General features: G+C 41.0%; 1 protein-coding gene across 2 annotated transcripts in view; it reads left to right on the top strand.

Moving 5' to 3' along the window:
* The first annotated feature begins 1,652 nt into the window (after positions 1-1,652).
* The window catches only part of UTRN (utrophin), a 461,045-nt gene continuing 438,841 nt past the window's right edge, over positions 1,653-23,856 (top strand). Inside the window, exons 1-2 of one of the 2 annotated variants that reach the window (XM_081037226.1) lie at positions 1,653-2,201; positions 6,935-7,103. In XM_081037226.1, coding sequence (XP_080893352.1) covers positions 7,025-7,103 — 79 coding nt within the window. In that variant the 5' untranslated portion in view covers positions 1,653-2,201; positions 6,935-7,024. The remainder of the gene's footprint in view (positions 2,202-6,934; positions 7,104-23,856) is intronic. The other variant, XM_081037224.1, reaches the window with a different exon arrangement.

Here is a 23,856-nt window from a genome sequence, read left to right as displayed (position 1 = left end):
TTGTGTAACACTTTGCAATTTGCAAAGTGCTTTCCACTTACATAGTTTTAACTAACGAACTCTCAAACACTCCAATGTGGGTTTATTTTAAAGGAGGGAATCTGAATTTCCATCAGCTCATCAGGATACAGTGCACGATGAAGCAGCCTTAAGGGTCTGCAGAATTATCAGTTGAAAGGAAACCCCAATCTCCCTTGATATAACCAGACTCAAGTAGCACTTGATCTGTCATTTTCTTAAGATACTTACTGCTGATCTTGCATATCCTTGTTTATGTGCCTTATTTTACTAGATTTGAAGTTTTGTAAGGTAAGATCTCCACTGGATTTTTCTTTGTATCATTCACAGTGACGGAGGACCAGGCAGGCCCCAAATCGGTGTCTGTTGAATGAACGAATGAAAGTGAAGGAATAAACCATAACCATTTCAAGTTAGTTCTGTGGATTTTATTTGGATTATATGAAGAAAAACTCTCAAGGAAGGAAGCTAAATAGAGACTATGAGAAACACTGTGTATCTTTCAGTACATCGTACCTGAAAAGCAATTAGGGACTGTAAAGCTTTCACTTTACAACTAATAAAAGGCTGGTGAATTCTTTCTGAAAAATTAATTGAAGGCCCCTAGTGGTTCATCTTTACTAACTTATACATTGTTAACTCTCAGATATTAAACCAGCAATAAGCCAGAGCTTGCTTATCAATCACCATTTCCTCTTTGTTTATAGGAACTAGAAACCTAGGTTGCGGTTTTTTCTTTCCCCTCCCAAGTGTGAATTCCTTAAAGGAATTACACAAACATAAGGAAAAATAGTAAATAAGAAAAACGCACACACAGTACAAACTCATTTCTTCTCAGGTATTTTTTTTGACCAATCCCTCAGACTTGAGACAGGCTCTGTAATACATGTATGTGTGTATATACTAGAAAAATAGAAAAACAAGGTCCGCGCAAACACTACTTTTAGGTATGAATGAATAGGAAACAAAATTTCAAGTTTATCTTTATATTAAAAACGACGCCGAGAAAACGATATAAATATACCCTTGGAACTAGTACCCCACATCAGCAACACCAGCAAACTGAGACGGGGGTGAGTGGAGGAGCAAATGGCAATTTATCTCTAAAGGAGAAAAAAAAAAATCACCCGAACTACCCGCTTTGCCTGGAGTGGCGACGGGACGCACATTTTCGGATAATCTTTATAAGGGGATTGTGTGCGTGCGCGCGAGGCATGCAGCCCTTCTAGCCCCGGACTCCCGGAGCCCCAGGCCAGCCCCGAGCCCGGCCGGCGGCCGCGGGCCGGGAGGGAGCGCGGGGCGGGCGCTGATTGACGGGGCGCTCGGTCAGGTGACCCGCAGCGCCACGTTCCCGGAGCCGGGCCGGCGGTGGCCTCCGGGGCTGGGCCGGGCCGCCCCGGGAGCCGAGAGGGGCGGGGACGGCGACGGGGAGCTGGAGCGGCGCGGGCCTCCTCTTCCTGGAGAGAGCGGGACCCGCGTGCGGGCCGCGAGCCGGAGCCCAGGGGGCGGCAGCGCCCCCGGGCGGTCCTGCGCCCCTCCCTCCTCCGCCCCCTGCGCTCGGCTCCAACAAAGGGGCAGGCCGGCGGCGGGGCGGGGCGGGGGAGGGGGCGGGGCGGAGGAGGGGGCGGGGCGGGGCGGAGGAGGGGCGGCCCGGCGAGCGGCCGGCGCACCGAGTTGTGGAGTCGCCGAGCCTCGGAGGCGGGGAGCGGGCGGCCGCAGCTGCCGCGGGCTTTCTCCCGCCGAGGGGCGAGGAGGAGCCTCCGGCCCCCGAAGCCGATTGGGGAATCACCGGGAGCGCTGCCCCCCTTCTTCGGGGTCATTTCTGCAGACGGAAAACTAGTGTTTGGCAAACTTGGTGCCTGCGCGCCGGTTCCAGGTTTGCACTTGGGACTGTTTTGTTTTTGGCGGAACTACCGGGCAGGAGGATTGCACAAGTCAGAGGCATTTTGAATCGGGTGTCCAAAAAAAAAAAAAAAAACCAAAAATTCCTTTTTTCTTTCGGACCTTGTCTCGGTCTCCACATTTCATTTTTAAAGAACGTCGCACAGCAGAACTCACGCTCGCACAGCCCCCCCCGCGGTAACTCCGACCCAAACACATCCAGCCCAGCCCTTGGCCGCTGGGGACGCGGCGGCGGCGGCGGCGGCTGGCAGGCGAGGCGGGCCCGCGGGTCACGGGAGCAGGTAAGTCCATGCATTATTGAAGCCCCGGGCTGGGGAATGTGACCCCAACCCCGGGGAAACGGGGCGTGGGCTGCGGCGAGGATGAACTGCTCTGCGGTCCTGAGCCCAGGATCAAAGTCTCGACCGCCTTCCCAAGAATGTGTCTAAGATGTAACCAACTTTTGCGGGCACTTTCCTCGGAACCTGAGTTCAGCTCCCCCAGGCGCGCGAGAGAATGCCAGCAACGAGGAAAGAGGAGGGGTTTCTAGGAATCCGTCTAGTTGCCAATGATCCAAACTCCTCTGAGTGGTTGGGGGCTGCCCTGTGGCTCCCCCCGATCTCCCTCCCGGCCGGGGTGTGAGAGTCGCGCATCTGTGCCTCGCGCAGCGAGGGGCGCTGGGCCAGTGATCTCCAAGGCGGGACGTGGCTTCCCAGGAGGGCCTGTCACACACGCCCCAGCTTCGGAAGGCGGGGCTAGAGGTGTCCGCTAAGAGAGGGTGGGGTCAGGGTGGCCGTGGTCGACGGGCAGGGGAGCAGTTCCCAGCCGTCCTCCTGGCAGGAAACGTGTTCGCTCTCCGGGCCATTGCTGCTCGGGAGGGTGGGGCTCCGGTAGGGGGACGCGGGAGCCGAGTCGGTGCGTGGTCCAGTGCAGCCGCTTCTTCTGGTTTTCCGGACGCTTGGCATCTCTTACTGCAACTGGTAAGGTAATTCATGCCCACCTTTGGCCCCAGGTCCGAGGCTCTGGTCGCCCAAGGCCACTTACAAAAGCAACAAAGCACGAATTTTAGGTTGTGCAACTTTTAGAAGGCACGCTGTTAAGAGAGACGTTCCCCCGAGCTCCGGAAAGGGAGTTGTTCTAGGGAAGGAGAAAACGTGCCCGACCTTTCAGAGCCAGGGGACCTGCAATTTGTTTTACACTGAACTGGAGAACTCTGGGTCTAACCTGGGTCTAACGGCTCCGCTTTCTGGCACGTCCCGGGGTGAGCTTCCTCTTTCCCAGCCTCCAGGTCACCTGGGTCACCAGGGCTTCGCGGGTCAGTTCCCCGTGCCGCGCTTGGGAGAGTCCGTGCACCGGTTGCCGCGACCGGAGCGCACAGAGTTCGCGGGAGCCCGGACTTCCCAGGTCCGGGGAGGAGCTCGCGGACTCTGGGACCTGCGGCAGGAATCGCATCCATTGCTTTGTAACTTACACAGGCCTCAGGAAGCCGGGTTGGCCCCTCCGGGCTGGTTGCTGGTGGGCGTGAGGGACGCAGCCCCGCGGATAGCGCTGCGGGCCGGGCGAGAGCTAGAGGAATGCGTGGCTCCTGGGTGCTTCAGCCTCCAGGGAAACCGGCGGCGAGGGCCGAGGTTTACGCGGAGTCATTCCCGACCCCCTCGACCCGTACTCATGGGACCGATGAGACCGCTCTTTAATTCTCCTTTGGGTATTTACATACAATTTATTGCCCCTGTAAACAGTATTAATCACTGTGGTATTCACCTTCCCTGGGAGCTCGTCAGAGTGAATGGCAGTACTTGGCACTGGGTGTCTTTTACTGTCTTTCAAGCAGAGCGGCAAGCTCTGGCCCCTTTCCTTCCCTTTCCACTACGTATCTCTAGCTAGGTTTTGGTTCCCAGTGTTAAATAGTTTTTGCCCAAGGACCAGCATTGCATTTGCATCATAATTGCATATTGTTGAACATATTTGTATGGCATTGTATAATTCCTATAGTATTTTAAAGGCAAAAACTTGAGCTTTCCTTTTAAGGCCATCCTCTCCCTTCCAACTTGGTTTATTGCCACACACTCATGGCTTCAGGTCCCCATGACAGCCAGAAATGTTCTGAAGAAAATGTTGGTGAACGTAGAGCTGAGTCGAATGTATTGGTTTCAGTGAGAAAGATCTGGCTAAACTTTGGCACAGAACCCTAGAGTAGTGGTAACAGTAAGTTACAATTGTAAAGGGCTTAAAGCTTCGAAAGCAATGTCCCATTCATTTATTCTGTTTCTTACCTCGCTGTGTGTGGAAGATGGCCTTTCCTGCGTTTCATAGATGTAAAAGTGGAGGGACACCCCAGTATATTGTTAGTGACTAAACTTTGATTCTTTCTGCTGACAACCCATTATAAATCACTGCTGCATTTAGCTACTTAGAAGGAGGTATAATATCTTTTTTGTCATATGTTACTCAACCTGGAGTCCCTGGCCATTCATGCAACAAGTGGCAGTCTGTGACTATCACGGTTTAAATGGCCTTCTCCCTCCTTCCCATTCTGTTCTTGTCCTCTGACGTCCCTTTCTGCTGTATCATTGTAGTATAAGGGATTTTGATTATCAAGAAGAGAAAATTTGAGAAGTTATCTTAAGGAGAGGGGCAAAATAAAATATAATGAAGAAATGTTAATGTGCAAAGGTAATAAATTCCTGTGTAAACAGTTTACTATTTTTATGGAGTGGGAAAAGTCTTTGGGAAGATTGAAGTGAAGACCTTTGGCTAAGACCAGTTATGAAGGAGAGCATTAGAAGTAGCTGTCAAAGGGAATAGTTAGTTGTGTGCCAGTAAAGAGAATTTTGTTGGGTAAACCTGATTTTCCATAATAAAATGTTATATGCATTCTTCTGAACAAAGTTGTTTAGTTTTTGATTATAATAAAATACAATTAAGAATTCAGTAAATCTTTTACAAGTATGTACCCCAAAAAGGGAACTTAATCACATAATAATCCCTAAAGTCTTAACAGTAATAGAACAATATAAAACATGGAAAAGCTTTTTATAGTCATAAAATTTGGCAGACAGATAATCTAATCCATATATTCCTCCCTACTGGAGAGGAAATTATTCCTGCAGTTCTAGAAATCTGACACAGTTTTCATCTGCCTCAAACTCTTTAACACTTAAAATCTTTTTCTAAGGTAATTTTGACCTTTTTTTATTAGAACACACCCTTTTTCTGACTGATCAGGAAAATAATATAATGATAATTATGTATTACGTATTTTTGTAAAATAACATATGGTGTTTCCTTGAATATTATATATCAGAAAACATAAAATACTGAATATTACATAAATATACAAAATGAAATATAAAATAATACCATATGGTGTGTCCTTAAATTAAAGAACTGACTTGTCTAATTCTACTTAGCAATAAACTCTGGTTCTGATACATGTTGTAATATGTGAATTAATGTCCATTATTCCCAGATTAATATTTGGCTGTGTTGGCTGTTATATTCCCAATTAAGCAATTAATTTATGTATTTAATTGGCATTTGCGGTCCGCCGAAGGGGCACTTAGGATAGAGCCAAGTCCCTGAACTTAAAATTGAATTCTGATTCTGTCTGGGTTTTTGGGGCAGTGTGTTTCAGAAAGTATTCAGGCAATGCAGTGCTCTGACATTGTTAAAGAAAAGGTAGTAAGTATTGCAGGATAGAATTCTCAATTCTTTAATTCTAAAGATGCTCTGACTAATTAACTACCAAAGATTAAAATTATTTTATTGAGTTATATCTATACCCAGCAGAATTCATGTGATGATGTACCTTCTAGAATAAAATGTGTCAATGGTATAACATATAACTACCCAGATTTATAACTAATCTAGACCATTCCTGAGATCAGACTTGTATATCCATCTGCCTTTCTGTTATTTCCATTTACATATTTCAGAAGCACCTCAAACTCAGCAAATCCAGACTAGGTTCATTATTTCTTCCTCTGGTGGCTTATCCTTCATTACTCCCCAGCTCAGTGAATGACTCACCGTCTACTCAATTGCCTAAATTGGGCAGTCATTTTGTACCTTAGTATCCTGAACCTCTCATATCCAACCAGTTCCCAAATCCTATTGACCTTCTTTATTTAATATTGAAATATCCCACATATCCACCCATTTCTTTCCATCTACCGTTGTTTAGGCCACAATCATTTCCTGCCTGTAATATTACACTAGGAAGAATAGAAGACTAAACATCCATATGCTCTTTAACTACATTCCCCACTTAGCATTTTCCAAAGTTCTTGCTCTCTGTCTCTTTCTGTCTCTTTCTCTGAATATCTGTATACATAAGTACAGAAACACATATAGCTAGGCAGATAGACATGCATAAATAGATATATTCTGTCCTGCTTGAACTTAAGTTGAAGATATTATCACAATTCATTGCTAAATATTTCATCATGTGTCTCCTACCATCAGACATTTCCTTGCATAATGACAAAACCATTAACCAATATTAAAGAAGTTTAATACTGATGGAATAATAGTGTCTAATACACAGCCCAAATTCAGATTTTTCAAATTATCCCAAAATGTCTATTTTTAAAAATTCTGCATTCAATCAAGGATTACCTAAATTCTGAATTCTCATCCTTGAAGGCTTGATTCAAATGTCATTTCTTCAAGAAAAGCCTTCTTTAATTGCCCAGAGCAGGTCAGATTCCTTTACTATATGGTGATATTACCCTATGCTTCTCCTTTGTATGTTTGTAGCATATCAGAAATAATTTATTGTATACTTAACTGCTTTGTGTCTATAAAGTTCATAATGGCACAGGGGCAGTGATCTTTTTTTGATAGTCTTATCCCCGTTGCTCCGATCAGTGCCTTATAGATGGTAGGCACTGAATAAATATTTGTTGAATGAATGGTTATTATATGTAAGTAACTATATATGACTATATTAAATAATATATGTATATGTGTGTGTGTGTGTGTGTGTAGATATATATATATTTTTTCAAGTCAATACTTTCTCTTTTTTCTTTAGCTATTGATGTCAAACTGGAGCATTATAGAAAACTGACAGTCTTAAAAAAGAGGATTTAGTAGTCTTTGGATATATCGAAACCCAGCAAAGATGGCCAAGTACGCAGAGCACGAAGCCAGGCCTGATGATGGGCAGAACGAGTTCAGTGACATCATTAAGTCCAGATCTGGTAGGTAATGGCAGCTTAAGAAAATGGCAGATTTTTATGCGTAAACTACTTAGAAGACATAGGTGTGTTTTTTTTTTTGTTTGTTTGTTTGGCTTGTTTTATACCGTTCTTGTGAGAAACTTCTTTTGAGAAACCTAATTCTGACAAATGAGCATCATATTGTAAAAGGAAATATAATGTCTCTGAGTATCCCTCTTAATTTCTCCACCCCATGTCCTCTTATCACGTGTTGATTGGGATCGCCTGGTGATGGTGAGACTGTTACTTGTAGTTGGATGCTGTTCGTTTGTAACACGACCCCCTTTCAACACAAAAATACAGCTGGGCATTTTTTTCCCCCTTTTCAGCCTATTTTATGAAGTTGAAGCGATTATATGCTTAAAATAGGAAATACCATGGTTTCCGGCTGGCTGGATCTTCCTGAGTTTTGCTTCATGACCACCTGTCCTCACCCCCATCCCTTTTGGTGGCCAGGGCTAGGCCAACAGGTGTCCCAACTTTGCTTCCATTTTTGAAACTTCTTGTGAACCTCTCAAGGCACAGTTTTCACCCAGGTATTCTAATAAATTAGACTAGGACAAATTAATGATTTTTGTATGAACATTTAAATTGGGGACCTAAGGATACCACTCCCCCCTCCCCAGTCTTTTTTATATAACTGAGTGCTTTTCTATTCTGACTGTTCAAATAAATCAACTGGGGAGCTTCTTAAAAAAATGCAGATGCACTGGCTCTTCTCCAGACACATTGAATAAAAATTTGTGTGTTTTTGAAAAGCTTCAAATATGATTCTGAGACAGGCTCTGAGGGGAGATATTTTTGAGCAGGCAGAGCCTTTCTGAGCTTTGAAAATTACACAGAACTCCACCCTGGGTGTGAACACTATACTTAAGTAACTTTGAGAGTTGCTTTGAGATATGAAATTACAACCAGGGCCACTTTTAAAAACAAGGAAAAGAACCTACAGTTTGTTTTGCTCTGTGCCATCTTTATATTATGTCAGGAGCTTATTTTTTATTATTTGTAACTGCAGAAATATGCACTAAAAATAAGTGCTAAATTAATAGAAATACACATTTAAGGCACGCATTTCTCTCCATGATACTGGTATTAGTTGATTGGTAATGATTTTGGTTATTACAGTCTTGGCTCTAAATATGTAGCTACTATTGTGTAGCTTGAAGGATCTTTTGGGGTTATAGCTTACTATCCTGCTTTAAAGATTGCTCTGAGGATGTTTTATTCCACTAAAATTCTTTTTGTTTTACATGCTTTAGTAATATAAAGTACTATGTAGATATAAGGGATTATTAATATCTTCTTAAGAGTATTGAATGTATATCCAGAACTACGTAACTGTAACAAAGAGGAAAATGAAAGCAAGACAATTCAACATATCCATGCTTGTCATGTTCTATAAACTGTGAGGAGGTCTATTCGTAAATGGTTTTCTGAATCAACCTCCATTAGAGTATGGCCTTTGATATTTATAACTATGCACTTTATGTCATTAAAAAAGTAATTATATAAGTTTAAAAATTCTGGGTATGTATGATGCGTGCTCATATCTTCCAAACTGTTCCTTAAATTATCATTTAAAAAGAATGACAGTTCTCCTACCATCATATACTATTGGGCAGAAATTATCACGTTTTTAACGTAGGTATACCAATTGGCCCAATAACTCTCTTTTTAGAGTTTTTCCCTAGGGAACTCGCAGAAATGTATAAGCAAAAAGTTGATCACAGCATTTTCATAATGGAAAAAAATTGGAATCACCATAAAAATCCAATGTGGATGATTAGTTAAGTCCTAATTTCCCACAGTATTTTGAAAAGAACACAAGTTCTAATGTGTAATTAAAAAAGAATGGCATGGATAAATAACTTTTTGAAATAGTGGTTAACCTACTCTTTTCCTTTAGTGTAGGGCATCTAAAGAGATCATATAGAATATCAGTGGAGCTAATGGAATTAGGTTATATCCATAAGGTAGAAGATTATAATTCATAAAAATGTTATTGATGTGTATGTAGAAGCATAGAAGTATTGATATTGTTAAGTAAATATGTGCAATATGAAGTCATTTATGTGAAAATCAGTTTTTCAAAACAATTTAGCAGGGCGTACACTCAAATGTTACAAGTGGTCACCTTGGCATTTTGGGATTATTATTTTCTTCTCTTTGCTCATATGTATTTTCTAAAGTTCTTCAATGAGCCTGTATTACTTAGTTCTTATATTTCTAAAGATTCTCAAATTACTTAGAGTGTTTTAATGGCAAAGCTATGACTGTTCCTTTTTTTTTTTTTTTTTTTTTTTGGTGGCACTTACTTCAAAACACATTGAAAAGTTAGCTGTTGCATAGCTGAGATATGAATCACATTCTTTTGGCTGGATTATGTTGCAAAAGCCAGTAGATAAATTTGGATTTGAATGGGCCTATTAGTCCCAATCTTGGCTTTCTGGAAGACACAGTTTTGATTCTTTTAAGGTAAATATTAGTACACAGTGGTAACGTTTCATGGTATGCCAAAATGTGCATATTGAAAAGGGATTTTTAGTTCAGATTACATCACAGGAATTATCTACATATAATGCATATTTTCAAAGATCCTCTGCGGACATATTTTATGCTGAAGTTGTTGCTTTGTCATTGTTTTAAAGAATGTTTCCTATGGGAGAACTTTGATTCTAATCTGCTCTTCTAGGTTTCTGCCTTTTGGGTATTGGATATGGGGGAGGGAGCAAAGATTAGGGTGGGAAAAAACTGATGTTGAGAGTATATTGATAAGTTTAATTTCTTGGTTTATGAAGGTTCTTCTCTTCTCCTCCCTCCTTGAGTTTGGACAGGTGAAAAGCCTGGCATAATAAAAGTATTTGTGCATTTTACGTTACGTTTTTGGGACTGTTCATATTGCCCTCATTCAATATCAACTTGCTTTATGACGTGAGGTTTAGAAAAATTTTAAATGTCATTTCCACCATCTAAATAGAAATGAAATTTTCAAGGGTAGGTGATAAAATAGTTTCATGAATATATAAAGCCATACATTTCTTTATGGTTTTAGTATATTTGCCTTGGACTTGAGTGAATTTTAGAAAAGACCTTGAAAGAATATGACCTTTAATGACTAAGAGCTTGGGGTGGGGTAAAAGAGACCTTCCTTTCCCTCACTCAAAGACACCTATGTCAACTTTGTCATCAATGGCTACGTCTTTGACAGTCCGAATTAGTGGGCTTCAGAAAGCTCAACAAGTTAGTAAATATTTTGAGAGAGTACTGGTAGGCCAAGAAATAGATTTTTTTTTTGAAGTGAATAATATTGCCAGTGGAATCTATGATGTATAAATTTGTTCTTGGAACATTTTAAACATGACATGATAAAATAGTTTGCGGTGCATATCAAGTCAAAGAATATGCACATTGTTACTTTATTCTGTCAATAGCTAACACATGGTTGCAGCTAGCATAGAACAAGTCATCCTTTTCTGTTCTTCTCAGTGCTGTTGTGGTAGGTTTTAAGCCAGACCCCCCTTCCCCCCCTCCCCCCCAACGAGAGCTCAAGGCTAAAGACAGTGTACCAACTGGCTACAGGTGGGGAATTTGATACTTTGGGGATTCGAATCATAGACTCCCAGATGGGAAAGGGCCATTCATTGAACGAATTAGTCGTGTAAGCTCCACATTGTTGCATGATTCAATATGTTCTTAAAAGACCGTGGGCGGGAAGCCTGCGTGTGATAGTTGTATCATTTTTTTCTCTTCATTTTGTCCAATCCTGGGGTCTAATTGCTGAGGGAACCTTAGAGGCCATATAACTTGGTCACACCTGTGAGGTGGTTACCCAGGCTCTGCTTGAACTTCCCCAGTGATGGGATCCCACTGGTGATGATGGTGGTGCTGATTCTAGCTGCTTCCCTTTACTGAACATAGACTGTGTACAGATATGATGCCTCAGAGTTTCATCCTTGCAGCCACTCTTTCACAGGTCACAAACGTGAGCCACACAGAAGTAATTTGCCACACTGGCCTTCCTTCTCTGTCTTCAAAGGCCCAGTGGTACCTGCCTCAGGGCCTTTGTACATGCCTCTTACCTCTGTCTTTGTGTGATGAGCTCCTTCTTGTCATTGAGATCTAGGCTTACATGACATCTCTGAGAGAGCCTCCCAGAAAGCTCTTTGGAAAGTAAATCTCCCAATACAGTAGCTGCATCACTGTATTTAAGTTCCGTCTGTGTTCTTGTTGCTATCTAGCATTTGTCTTGTTTTGTGTGTTTGTTAATGGCCTTCCCACTAGAAGTTAATTCTACAGGAGCAGGGACCAATATGTCTCTGGCAACAAACCCAGTGCCTAGCTCCTAGTAGGTGAGAATGAATATTTATTCAATGAAAAAGGCTACAGAGCTAGAAAGTGCCAGACTTGGGATTAGAACTCAGGTGATCTGACTCCAGAAACTGCATTCGACCTCTACATAGTGTGGGGGCCTTCTTATTTACAAGGTAGATTATTCCGTTGCTGTTGGAGGATTCTTCTTCGTGTTATGCCTAAAATCCATTGCTATTTGATGATTCTTCTTCATTCTATGCCTAAATCTATTGCTTACAAATTTTTCACAGTATTAATTGGATTTACACATCCCTCTGCCTTTTCCTTTATGATTACCAAGGTTGGGACCCTGGGCTGTGAGGTCGAGCTTGTCTAGACCCCCCCCATTGGCATCTTAGCCCCTTCCTAGGGAAGACTGATTGGAGGAGACACGGCCTGCTGCTCCCAGACTGTCCTGCTTCCCTGGCCTCTGTCAAGAGGTAGCAAAGGGGAAAATACCAGAGGACAAGCAATCCTTTGGGTCTAAGGTAGAGAAATTGATAATCTGTTTCTGACGTGAATTCCCTTTTCTCTTTTTCTCCAACTGCTGCTCAAGGGTTTTCACTGGCTGATGAAAAAAGGTAGTGGATTTCAGATGCACTGCGATTTGGCAAAGTTTCAGTCCTGGTCTGATGCCCAGATGGGTATCTGTGGGATTGAAAGAGTTGGTAAGAGGACGGGGGAAGGGGGAAGGAAGAAAAGAGAGGCCAGTGAAATAAAAATAAATTGAATTATTTAAGATGGAATATTATACTTGGTTACATTTAAAGCAAGCCTCCTAAAAAAGATGCTATATTTGCAACAAAGTAAACTTTCTTAGCAAGCTTCAGTTTTATGAAAGTTATGAGGACGATTACCTTATTTGTTTATCTTTCAGAGGCCTTTCTTTCCTAAGGACAGTAGTTAAGTTGTATTTTAGAGAACCATTGATCTGCTTCTTTCTCTTTCATTTAAAGAATTATCTGTGAGAGGATTTTTCTAAGGAGCATTAGAGACTGACAGATATTTCTTATTTTTCTTGTTCTCCATCTTCTTCTTTTTTTTTTTTTATTTCCTGAAGCTTACTTGGCTGGAATATCCGTGCTTTGAAGGACGGTCTTTGAGCAGGTTTGGTTTTTTTCCATGAGCCCTGGGGATTTGTGGTGAGGGACAAGTAACCCTGATGGAAATTCAACTCGGACAGAGTTGAGCAGCTATTCTTGTAATGCGTGTAAAAATCTTCTCCGTGTCGTTAGCCTCATTATGCTGTAATAGTGTAGTCATAGCAAAGTTTGCTATGCTAATGCGATTCTCATGACTTGTTACTGTGGTTGTGAAAGCGTGGTAGGTGATCCATCCACGATTGGAAAACGTGCATTGCTGAGAATGTTCTAAGCGTTGGAAGTACATTAATTATATAGACAGAACGGAAAACTCAATTTTATTGAACCTTATTTGAGGCCAGAAGTTGAACTAGATGTTGATATGATGATTTGCTGGGAACAAGGGAACATGTAAGGTCATTGAAGCAGTTGTAAATATTAGTTAAAATTTAATTGTGAAAGGGTACTCAGGTGGTTTCAGATGCATTGGCTAGATTTTTTTTTTTTTGGTCTCTCCTTAAGTTGTGTGCGGAGGCAGAGATATTTTCTAGATTATTATTATTTTTTTGCCATAACTGTATCATAATAAATACACTCAATTTAGTATTTGAAATGTGAGTCAGTGAGAGTTTTTCAATACATATCTATTTTCTAGAGTCGATGGCTTGTGAACTGAGAAATCTAAGCCAGATTCAGCTCTTTCACTTTTGCTTCATCTGCCCCTGAATTTGCATGTCAACTGCAGGCTCCCATGTAGCCTTTGAACTAGCAAATACCTGAAGTTTATTAACACCCTGTGGGGCTTCTCTATCAGAAGCTTGTACTCCTGGACTAGTTAATAAGGGGAATACTTTGTGCATGCTCATTTGGCAGCGAAGGTTAAAGTTTGGGGAGTAAAACCTCACATCGGTTTTGAGAACTTAGTGTCTTTATAAAAAAAAAAAAAAAATCCTGCCTGTCACAGTTGTTGAGCCCAAAGTGTAAAGTATGAGAATAACATTTCATAGGTGAATACTTTCGAATGAACTTTTGTTTTGGTGGATGGGCGCTGGCTAGTTATTATGATTTCTATCAAGTTCAATAATTTTAGCATTTACTTATGTAACCAAATTTTTTTCTAAGAGCAGAAAAAAACATAATGACATTTCTGATGTAGCAGGGGAATCCAATAAAAAATATCACTTTGTATCTCTAAAGTGACACAATTCTGCAACAAATACAGCTACTGTAGCTGCAAAAGTATCATGTTTAGATGGTCTCTAATTCCATAGTTTTAATACTTGAAAATTCCTTCTGTTCCATTTTCTAGTTAAGATTTTGGTGTGATCTTTATGTGACGAAGACTGGGGTGGGAGGTGTGTAGTATGTTGAGGTTGATACTAATTGATTGGTTCTCTGGCTCCTCATAGGCCTGTGTGAATCATGTCAACATTAATTAATTACATAGATGTATGCATATGCTTTTATTCTGAAAGTCGGGTTTTGGGCTCATCCTATATGGAGTTCCTAACTCAGGCTGCATGTCAGAACCACCCTTTGGGATTCTGATTCAGTCATGTGGGTAGGGTACCAGCATCTGGAGTTTTCACAAGCTCCATGGGTTATTCTGTGTAAGGCCATTGATTTAGGGACAAAACAGGAAGGCTTAAGACTCCTGGAAAGAAAGAGAAAGTGGTCTGCACATTTCAGAGGAAAAGGAGAGCTCTAGTCAAATGTTGAAGATTATTTCCACTTGTAAACATTTCCCTTTAAACAATTTAAAAAGGTAAAAGCTATCTTGGTATTGGACATTTTTTTGTTTTTGGTTTGTCTTGTATTTTGAACATTTGGGTTGTGCTGAGCAAAGGTAAAACCGTGGAAAGTGGATTAGAGAGGGATGAAACTTGTTGGTGCGTTTCTTATGGCCCATTGAGTCGGATCATACCAAAATATTCAGCACCGAAATATTTCTTCATTGAGCTCCTTCGTCTTCCCCTCATTATGTTTAACTTCTTCCTGCTGTGAGACTAAAGTCATGTGCTGAATTCTTTCATGGAATACTTGGAACAATTCATCACAAAAACTTGCCCATGTATATTTTCTAACAAATTATTTCCAAGATAGATGTGTCTTTGACTCACGGTGTGGAAAAAACCCTCACATCCATCCTTTATGCTAGTTTTCATTTTTTTTCTTCTTTTTAGTTGTTATAATTTATTCATACAATGGAATACTTTGTAATTAAACAACACTGATTCTTTTTGTATTGATAAGGGATGATTTGTAAGATATGCTATAAAGTATATAAAACACAACATTATGCGGGGTTTCTTCTTGAAGATTACAGAAAAGCATTACATATTTATTTGCCTCCCTGTTTTTGTAATTTTTAAATAGGTGATACCTAGTACTTGTATTTTCTGTAATTACATTTTCTTTTGATGTAAAATCATTTGCTTACCATTCTTTTAAAATCAGTGAATTTTAAAAGATGAATAATGATTTTTATGTCAGTGATAAACCAGGATTTAAGTGACTTATGGATCACCATAGCAAGTTCCCCAAAGGTCTATAAATCTTGCGATGTCCTTATATTTTTTTCAGCAAACTAAACCAAACACCAAACTCCCTATCTCTTATAGTCCTTGACTTATTTGCAGTGATGTCTTTGAACACCAATCTTCAGCCTCTTTTGAAGACATAGGAAATGATCTTCATTTTTTCATTGATTAAACAAGCTTCATGGTGATTTAAGATACGTAATTGCTTCCCCTATGTCATTGTGTAGAATTTGAGATCACGTCTCAGAATTTAATGGGACCTGTTCCTGAGGCAGTTTAAAGATTGAGGCTTAAAAAGGGACAGCCTGGTAAGGCCTGAGTGGGATGATAATTTCTACTTGCACACAGATTTTTGTGCAGAGATTGGCCATGTGGAAATGTGGGTGAGTTTTAATGAAATACTTAGGAGGAAGCCTTTTTATATTTATGTGCAACTACCAGACCACAAAATAAAACCAGTAAAATTTACCCCAAAACAAATAGACTTAAAAACAAAATTTGGTTCTAAGTTATAAACGTTCCATTTTTCAAAGTGAATTGTTACATTATCAGTTTTAAAATTATATTGTCGTTTCAAAAATTGAGCTGTAATTGACATATAACATTATATTAGTTACAGGTATATAACATAATGATTCGATATTTGTATATGGTGTGAATGATCACCACAGTAAGTCTAGTGGACATCTGTCACCGAAGTTACTAAAATCCATTCTTCTTGTGATGAGAACTTTTAAGATCTATTCTTTTAGCAACTTCAAATATGAAAGCCAGTATTATTAACTTTAATTACCATGATATACATTACATCACATAACCAATTTGTTTTATAATGGAAAAGTTTGTAACCTTTTGACCCTCTTCACCCATTTTGCTGACCCCTCACCCGTGACCTCTGACAACTAACAGTCTATTTTCTGTGTCTATGAGTTCAGTTTTTTCAGATTCCACATATAGGTGAGATCATATGGTATTTCTCTTTCTCTGTCTGATTTATTTCACTTGGCATAATGCCCCCAAGGTCCATGCATGTTATTGCAAACGGCAAGATTTCCTCCTTTTTATGGCTGGATAATATTCCATTGTGTGTGTGTGTGTGTGTGTGTGTGCATTTTCATTATCCATTTATTCATTGACGGACACTTAGGTTACTTCTCATGTGTTGGCTATTGTAAAGAGCATTGCAATGAACATGAGGGTGCATGTACCTTTTTGAGTTAAGTGTTTTCGTTTTCTTCGGATAAATGTCCAGAAGTGGAATTGCTGGGTCATATAGTAGTTCTGCTTTTAAGTATTTGAAGATCCTTCATGTGTTTTCCATAGTGACTGCACCAATTTACATTCCCACCGACAGTGCACAAGGGTTCCCTTTTCTCCACATTCTCACCCACGCTTATTATTTCGTATAATAGCTATTCTACAGGTGTGAGGTGTTATCAGATTGTGGTTTTGATTTGCATTTTCTTCTCTGGCGATTAGCAATGCACCTTTTCATGTACCTGTTCACCATATTTATGTCTTCTTTGGATAAATACCTATTCAGAGCCTCTGCCCATTTTTAAATCAGATTGTTTGGTTTTTTTGCTGTTGAGTTGTATTTATTCTTTATGCATGTTGGATGACCTGTTGGAGGAGGTCATTGACAGGATATGACTTCCAGGTGACCCTCAAGCTGGACCCAGGCGCTCACAGGCTCCTTTCCCCTGTCCCCTGTTTTTGGAATGTATGGTGCACCCACTGTTCCCGCACTGGGAGCCACTTCAAGGATGCAGCCTTCAGAGAGTGACGTGTCATTGAAACCATCTAGACTGTACTTGTGTATGTGGGTGAACCCCACTAAGGCCTCTGTTTAAATTCTGGAAGGTTCTTGTGGACGGGTGCTGAGAGCTACTCGTCCTGCAGCCGCCCAGGTGAGCCTCTTATGCGCGTTCCCTTGCTTATGATACCTTCCACCTACCAGTCTGCGGTGGGCTGCCTCTTTCTTGGTCTTTCCCTGCCCTCCGTGTACCAGGGCCAGTGTCAAATTTCACCCAGGCAACTCCCACGGTTGTGAACCAACATAACCCCTTATCAGATTTATGATTTACAACATATTATCTTTTAAAATTTAAAATGCAAGTATTGACTCAGAGCTGGGAGAATGAATCTGAGTCTTACTCGGTGTTGAAAGCTCATGGCCTTACCCAACAGCCACACACAAGAAAAACTCCATGGGTTTTCTAGTTTACTCTGTGACCCTATGTCGTTCCTTCAGAGGTGTTAAGAAAGTGTTGTACGGCAGCATATGAACATGTTTACTTACTTTTGTGTTTTTACATGTAGTATCAGTGGGCCAGTTCTATAACATGTAACATATCGGACCCTTAATCATATATTAAATTCCATGTTAATATTGTGCATATACAAAAAATGAGAGAGACTTGTATTATTTTAACTTACATGTGCTTTTTCAAGAGATGTAACCTGTTATCAGTTAGAAGTGTGTCGGTATTTGGAGGCCACTGGAGCACTTCCTTGCCCTTTCTCAGGCCGGCCTTATTGAGCATTCAGTGTAGGACAGATGTTATTCTGGGGACCTTCCATCAAGGCCTGTTGCTCAGAGAAGGGAACCCACTTGCATGCACGCTGAAATGAACAACGAGGGAAGTCCCATGCCATCCTGTCCTGAGCCCCTCTCCCTTCCCCCGTGAAGGAGGCAAAAGGAGCCATGTGAGGACCTGCCCATGGTCCTTTTCTTGCCTTTGGGAAGATGGCTTACTTTGGTTTCTGTGCTTGACTGTTCTTCTCCCCTCCCCACCCCTTTCCCCAGTTTTGAAACCTCCATCCTTCAAACTTCAGCATAAATGCCACAAGGCATTCTACTCTCCGATCACCAAACCAGCATCCATTTTTCCCTCTCGTTCACTCTTTATTTTCTATTTTGGACTCTTCTTGCTTGTGTATACGCACATGCTTTCCTAATTTGACTTTCTGATGCCAGCCTGTAGCTTAGTTTCCACAAATACGAAGTGCTCTGTAGAGGCTTACTGTGCACTTTCATGTTAAGAAATCAGACCTGCGTCTATGCATACCTTATTCCCTCAGCAAATGGTTGCTGTTCAGTCCTTGTGCTAGATGATGGGCTCAGAGGTAAGGCATGCCTCTGTTCTTAAGGTGCTCTCAGGCTACGTGGGAAGAGAGGCATAAATAGGCATCCCTGCACAAAAAAACAACAGTGCAGTGTACACAAGGCTGTGGGAACATGGAAGGAGGAAGGACAAGCTCTTGTCTTGGCGGGAATGAGGGGGCTGAGAAGAGAGAGCCCAAAGAGGGGGGAAATGGAGGTGTGTGCTTTGAAAGATGCATTGGAGGCAGCCATGTGCATAGTGAGGGAAGGGCATTCTGGGTTGGTGGAAAAGAACAATGCATTTCAAGTCTGTAGCATGTAGGTGAGTGTGGTGGGGGTGTTTTGGATGATGGGAGAGGGAGGGGCCAGGTTTTGAAAGCTCTTTTGGAACAGGAGATGTGATCTTTTCTCTGTAGGGAGTCACTTTGGGATGTTGAGTGGTTAATGACTGATTCAGTACTGTTTTTTCAGAAAGAGAATTTGGATGACCATATGAAAGGTAAATGGAGAAGGGAGTAGAATGGAGGGAGCAAATCAGAACTGAGAAAATATAACAGAGGTTAGAGATTATGACGACTTGGATCAGTGTGTGGTTCAGGTGAAATGGACTAGGGGAAAGGATTTGAAAGATGGTTAGCAGTTAGTCACAACGTATATAAAGCTACAATGTAAATTTACCTTCATGGAATTTGTTTTATATTTTTAGATCAGGCGTACAATTTTTCAAATCATGTTATAATTCGTGTTCTCAACAATTTCAGTTATAAGCTCTTCTTCCAGAATTAATTTTCTTAACTTGATTTAATTTCTTAATATTTTAAAGGTAGTTTTATACCTTAGTTAAGTTCACTACTGCTGTTTTTCTTCCATTGCCTCTTGGTTAGTTTATTTAGGAAAATTTAAATTGAATTAAGTTTCAATAGCATTGATATTTTCTCTCTGTATATGTGTTCTGAAAGACAGCTCACGCTTCAGATCAAAGTAGATTAATTAAAATGAGAGAAAAGAGAAAGTTTAGTTGTGTTTATTCACTATAATATGAAAGTTCTTTGAAAAGGTGGCAAAGAAAGGTAATATTAATCTCATCTTAGGTGAAGATAATAGCCTTGGGCAGCTAAAAGACAATTTATATGCAAAAAGAGCCAGGAAAACTATTTCAGAGGGACTTTAATTGACTGAAACGTTTCATGTGATGCTGTGAACATAATTTATCCTCTATTACTAATTTCAGCTTCAGATAGGATAGAGATAGTACAGATTAAAAATAAATTAAGAGCAGATGTTGAGAAATACCTTTCATTTTGGGAATCAGTAAGTGGTGGAAAGGTCATTGGAGTTTAGTCAGTAAAGTTGGGATGTTTAGAAATTATAATTATTCAGGTAAAAATGCTTTTCTTAATGTAAGGCTCTGCTTTGGAGGTCTGGGAATAGGAGAAAGGAGAGGCTGTTCTTGTCATATTGTTTTTAAGTTCCATCTTTCAAATCCTTATATTCTGCAGGCTAATGTATAAATTCTGGTACGTAAGCCAGTACTTCAGAATTGTGGTTTCCTTGACCATTAAGAAAAAAAAAATCTTATTTGAAAACTTTGCATTGTTGGGATGTGCATTGGCGATGCCTACATTTTTGATTTGGCTAGTTTAGTTGGCTGTCATGGCTGTGAATCTAGTTTTCTTTAAGATTCAGCTCTATCTTAAGTAGTGGAGATAATTAGAGAAGGACTTACTTGTCTGTCTCTGTTTATCTATCTATCTATCTATCTATCTATCTATCTATCTATCTATCGAAGATATTTTTAATAGCATTTTGTTACCTTGCTTCTGCTATGTGTCAGGCACTAGGATTGGCCCAGGGGGAATCAGACACTGTTCCAGTTGTCAACTGTCTCACCTACAGAAGCAGTTGCACAAGTTTTGAAGTAAATGGATTAAACAGGCAGTTTATCCAGTTTTAAAAAGTAAAACAGCGCAGGATGTTGTGTGAGTTCATGGGAGGGGTAGCTAGCTGATGTTTAGGGGTCTCAGGAAAGCATCTTAGAAGAATGGATGTCTACCTTAGGATCTGAAGAATGAATACAAGTTAGAGAAAGGGTGGGGAGATGGAGGGAGGAGGATTGTTAAGATTGAGCGACTCCTTGGCATATCAGATGTTTGGAAGTGAGAACTGTGACTTATTCAATGTGGTTCAAGAGAGATGTGAGCAGTAATATACAGGCTGGAAAGTTAATTTGAAACCAGTTGAGGAAGGTGGTTGTAAGCTGCCATGAGGAATTTGGATTGTATCCGAAGGGTACCTCTGAAGGATGTTTTATTTTTTAATTTAAAATGTTAAATTTAATGTCATTAAAAAAGTAATGAAGTAGTCAATATAAATAAATGTACAGGAAGTGATATACCAAATATGTGTGCACCCTCCTGTGAAATTTATCAGCGAACAAAATTTTGACACAGTTGTTTTAGACCATATTTTAAAGAGCTAATTATGTCAGCATAGGTAAATCTTGAAAACAGGTTTGAGTATAAATGAAAATCAAGGTGTAGAACATACTGAATGGTACCATATATCAAGTCCAAATACCTACAAAAATTATTAGGTCATGTTTATGTATTCATAAAGACATACGAAAATGCAAAAGCTCAGCTGCCAGCACTTTGAGCTGCTGGGGAATGAGTGTGCGTGTTGCCTCTGTCTGGAAGGCCAGTGTACCACGGCGCCACCCACCATGCTGTGTCCTGTGTCATTTTACTGTTGTCTACAAGTATTTGCATGCTTCAAACACTTCATAGTTTTTCAAACCTCAGCATAAAACAAAAAACCTTCCAATTTCTAGGTGCTTCCCACATTACTTCTCCAACTCTCTCACTCTCTCCCTCTCACCATCAAGCCCAATTCTAATATCAGGTCACATACTGTTTGTTTTTCTCTGGCAACAGGAGAGATGCCCACCTCTTCCTCATCTGGTCGGGGAGCCCTCTCTGCCTCCCAGAGGCCTTAAGCAGAGGGCTGATCTGATTGGATTTGTTCTTCAGGAAAAGAGATGACTTGGGTTGGGGCGGTGGATGGGGTGCTGCTGGAGGCCTCGAGAGCTGCTGTGTGACTGTCACAGTCGAAGGGTAAAAGATATTGTTGGCTTGAAGTAGGGCGTGGTGGTTGGAATGGAGAAAAGGGGAGAGCTGGAAAGCTTTCAGTAGGAGACAGATGTGATGGGACATCGTGGCAGGGGAGGAAGTCTGCTTTCTGACTTCTACCTCTGGCAGGGGCGGTAGGACATGCGTCCCAGGACAGTGGGTGGCCTGCTCTGGGATCACATCTTTGAACATTGGCAGCTGAAGTCTTGACTATTTTCCTCAGTAATCCATGGAGCTCTTTGAAACATATTCTTAAAATTCCTCAACATTTCATCAAGAGCTGTTTAATTTCTCTCTGTATTTTCTGAGATTTTTGACCAACCCTGTAATGAGCCTCTGGAGACAGGGGAATTTAAAATGGTAGATTTTTGACCGACCCTGGAAGATGAGGAATTAAGAAGTGGTTTTTGATTTTTCATACTTTTATGTCCAAGAGTCCTACGTAGGAGGCTGACATGCAGATGTCATTCTAGCACACCTGGTTGGCTTGGGGAGGTAGGGAGTGGGTTTATTGAGAAATGCTTGCAATGTGTACAGATTTTTTATCTACTGGTATGTACCTCTGTACATTTTCTGGGAAAAGTCTTTACAGTTTTCTTTATATTCTCAAAGGAGGTCTATGATCCACCCAGAAGTTGAATTGTATTAGGGTTGTGTCTTCTGGTGTTTCAGTCTTTTCTGATGGAAATTAAATTGCCATTCTGATATACTCTGACACTCTGCATTTAGGGTCCCACAGTCCTGCCACTACTCAAATTCTGGGCCTCATGTTGCCTCGTTGTCTCACAGCTATTTGAACAAAGCACCTGATTGCTAGAATTGGGGTGAGTTGACACAAAGTTTGAAGGGCAAACTTTCTGATAATGTTTGACCCAGTTTTGCATATAATGAATTTTTATTTGTTGATGAATCTCTTCCTTTTGTTGCTAAAAGTGGCAAATAATCAGACATAAATTACTAATTAACAGTCTGGTTCAATTTTTTTTTTTTTTAAATTAGTGGAACTTGTGCTTCATCAGGCTCAGGTGGAGTGGGTATTACATGCTTTATTTTTTCTAACATCAAAGGTAATTTCTTTTTTATAAAAATGTTGATATGTCTGTCACTTGAAAATAGGCCAGTCAGTCTCTCCCATAGTCACGGAGGAAGAGTAGTGGTTCTCACCTGAGGACCCTGCTCCCCAGGGCCTTTCAGGTACTTCTTTTGTCCCACCTGCCTCTTACTTCCAGAGACCAGTCGTGCTTTTTCCCTTTGCTCCTCATTTCACATCCAGACCAGAACCAGCCCCCACCACATCCCCCACCCCCCACCCAGCTTCTCTCATGTCATCTAATTGTATCATCAGCTCAACCTTATTGTCGAAATGCCACTCTGTCTTACCATTACTCTGCTTTCTCTGTGATTTTAGTTCCTGGTTCACTGCCACTCTCTCTAAAAGTTATTCCTGTTTTAGTGATTTCACTGCAAACAGAGATGGTCCTTCTAACTCTACTCTCTCAGTTTTCGAACTTCTCTTGGCCAACCATGCCATCATTTATGACTGCAGCCCCTCCATAATCTAGTAGGTTGGTGCAAAAGTAATTGCAGTTTAAAAGGTTAAAAACAATTGCAAAAAACCATAATTACTTTTGCACCAACCTAATACATGTTAAGTGTTGTGCTTTCTACTTCCAGTTCACACCCTCCTGTGTCATAACTCTAGCAATCTCTGTCTTCAGTGGGGTCCATCGTCTGTTGGTCTTATGACCATTATGCCATCCCCATCCCCCCATGTCCTGTCTTTGCTCTTTACTGAGACTCCATGGTCAGCTGCAATCACTCTTTTGCTCATGCCTTCAATTCCCTTGCCTTCCTTGCATTGTCACCACTGTGTCAAAGCCCACCCCTGGCTAAATCGAACTCCCCACCTATTCTGTACTGGCCTCCATGCTGAGGAACGTGGTTGGAGAAAAACACAGAACCCTAATTCCTTGCCTCAGTGTAATTCATGATCGCATGTGAGCTTTTAACGCTGCTTGGTAATCATTCTCCCACGGTCCTAGATGATTATTTCATGCTGTCTTCTCTGTCCTGAAATACTTGTACCTTCTCCCGGTTATGACTCTTGGCTGATGACTTTGCCCACCCTTGTCCTAAGAAAATTGAAGTAAACTGAAGAGGAATCCAAACATCTCCCTTCAACCAGCCCCTGCCCAAGGCCACCCCAACTGTGTCATGATATCTCATCTTCTCTTGCTTACTCAAGGACGTCTCCCCTCCCCCTTCGGCATCCCTATTCTTTCCCTGGCTTGCAGGTTCTTTTCATCAGCCTGCAAACTATTGGTTTTCTTTTAAAGAACTTCACTCTGGATCCCACCTCTCTCTCCAGCTATCGCCCTTACCCTTTATGAAGGAGTTCCTCAAAAGGGTTTTATATGCCCACCGTTGCAATTCCTCTCCTTTCATTCTCTCTTAAAACCATTTGTAACAGGCATCGTCCCTACCATTCAACTAAAATTGCTCTGGGCCAAGTGACAACAGGCTTTCCGG

Source organism: Rhinolophus hipposideros, assembly GCF_964194185.1.
Source record: "Rhinolophus hipposideros genome assembly, chromosome: 3".
NCBI classification, from domain to species: Eukaryota; Metazoa; Chordata; class Mammalia; order Chiroptera; family Rhinolophidae; genus Rhinolophus; species Rhinolophus hipposideros.
This window is presented reverse-complemented; position numbering and strand designations above follow the sequence as displayed.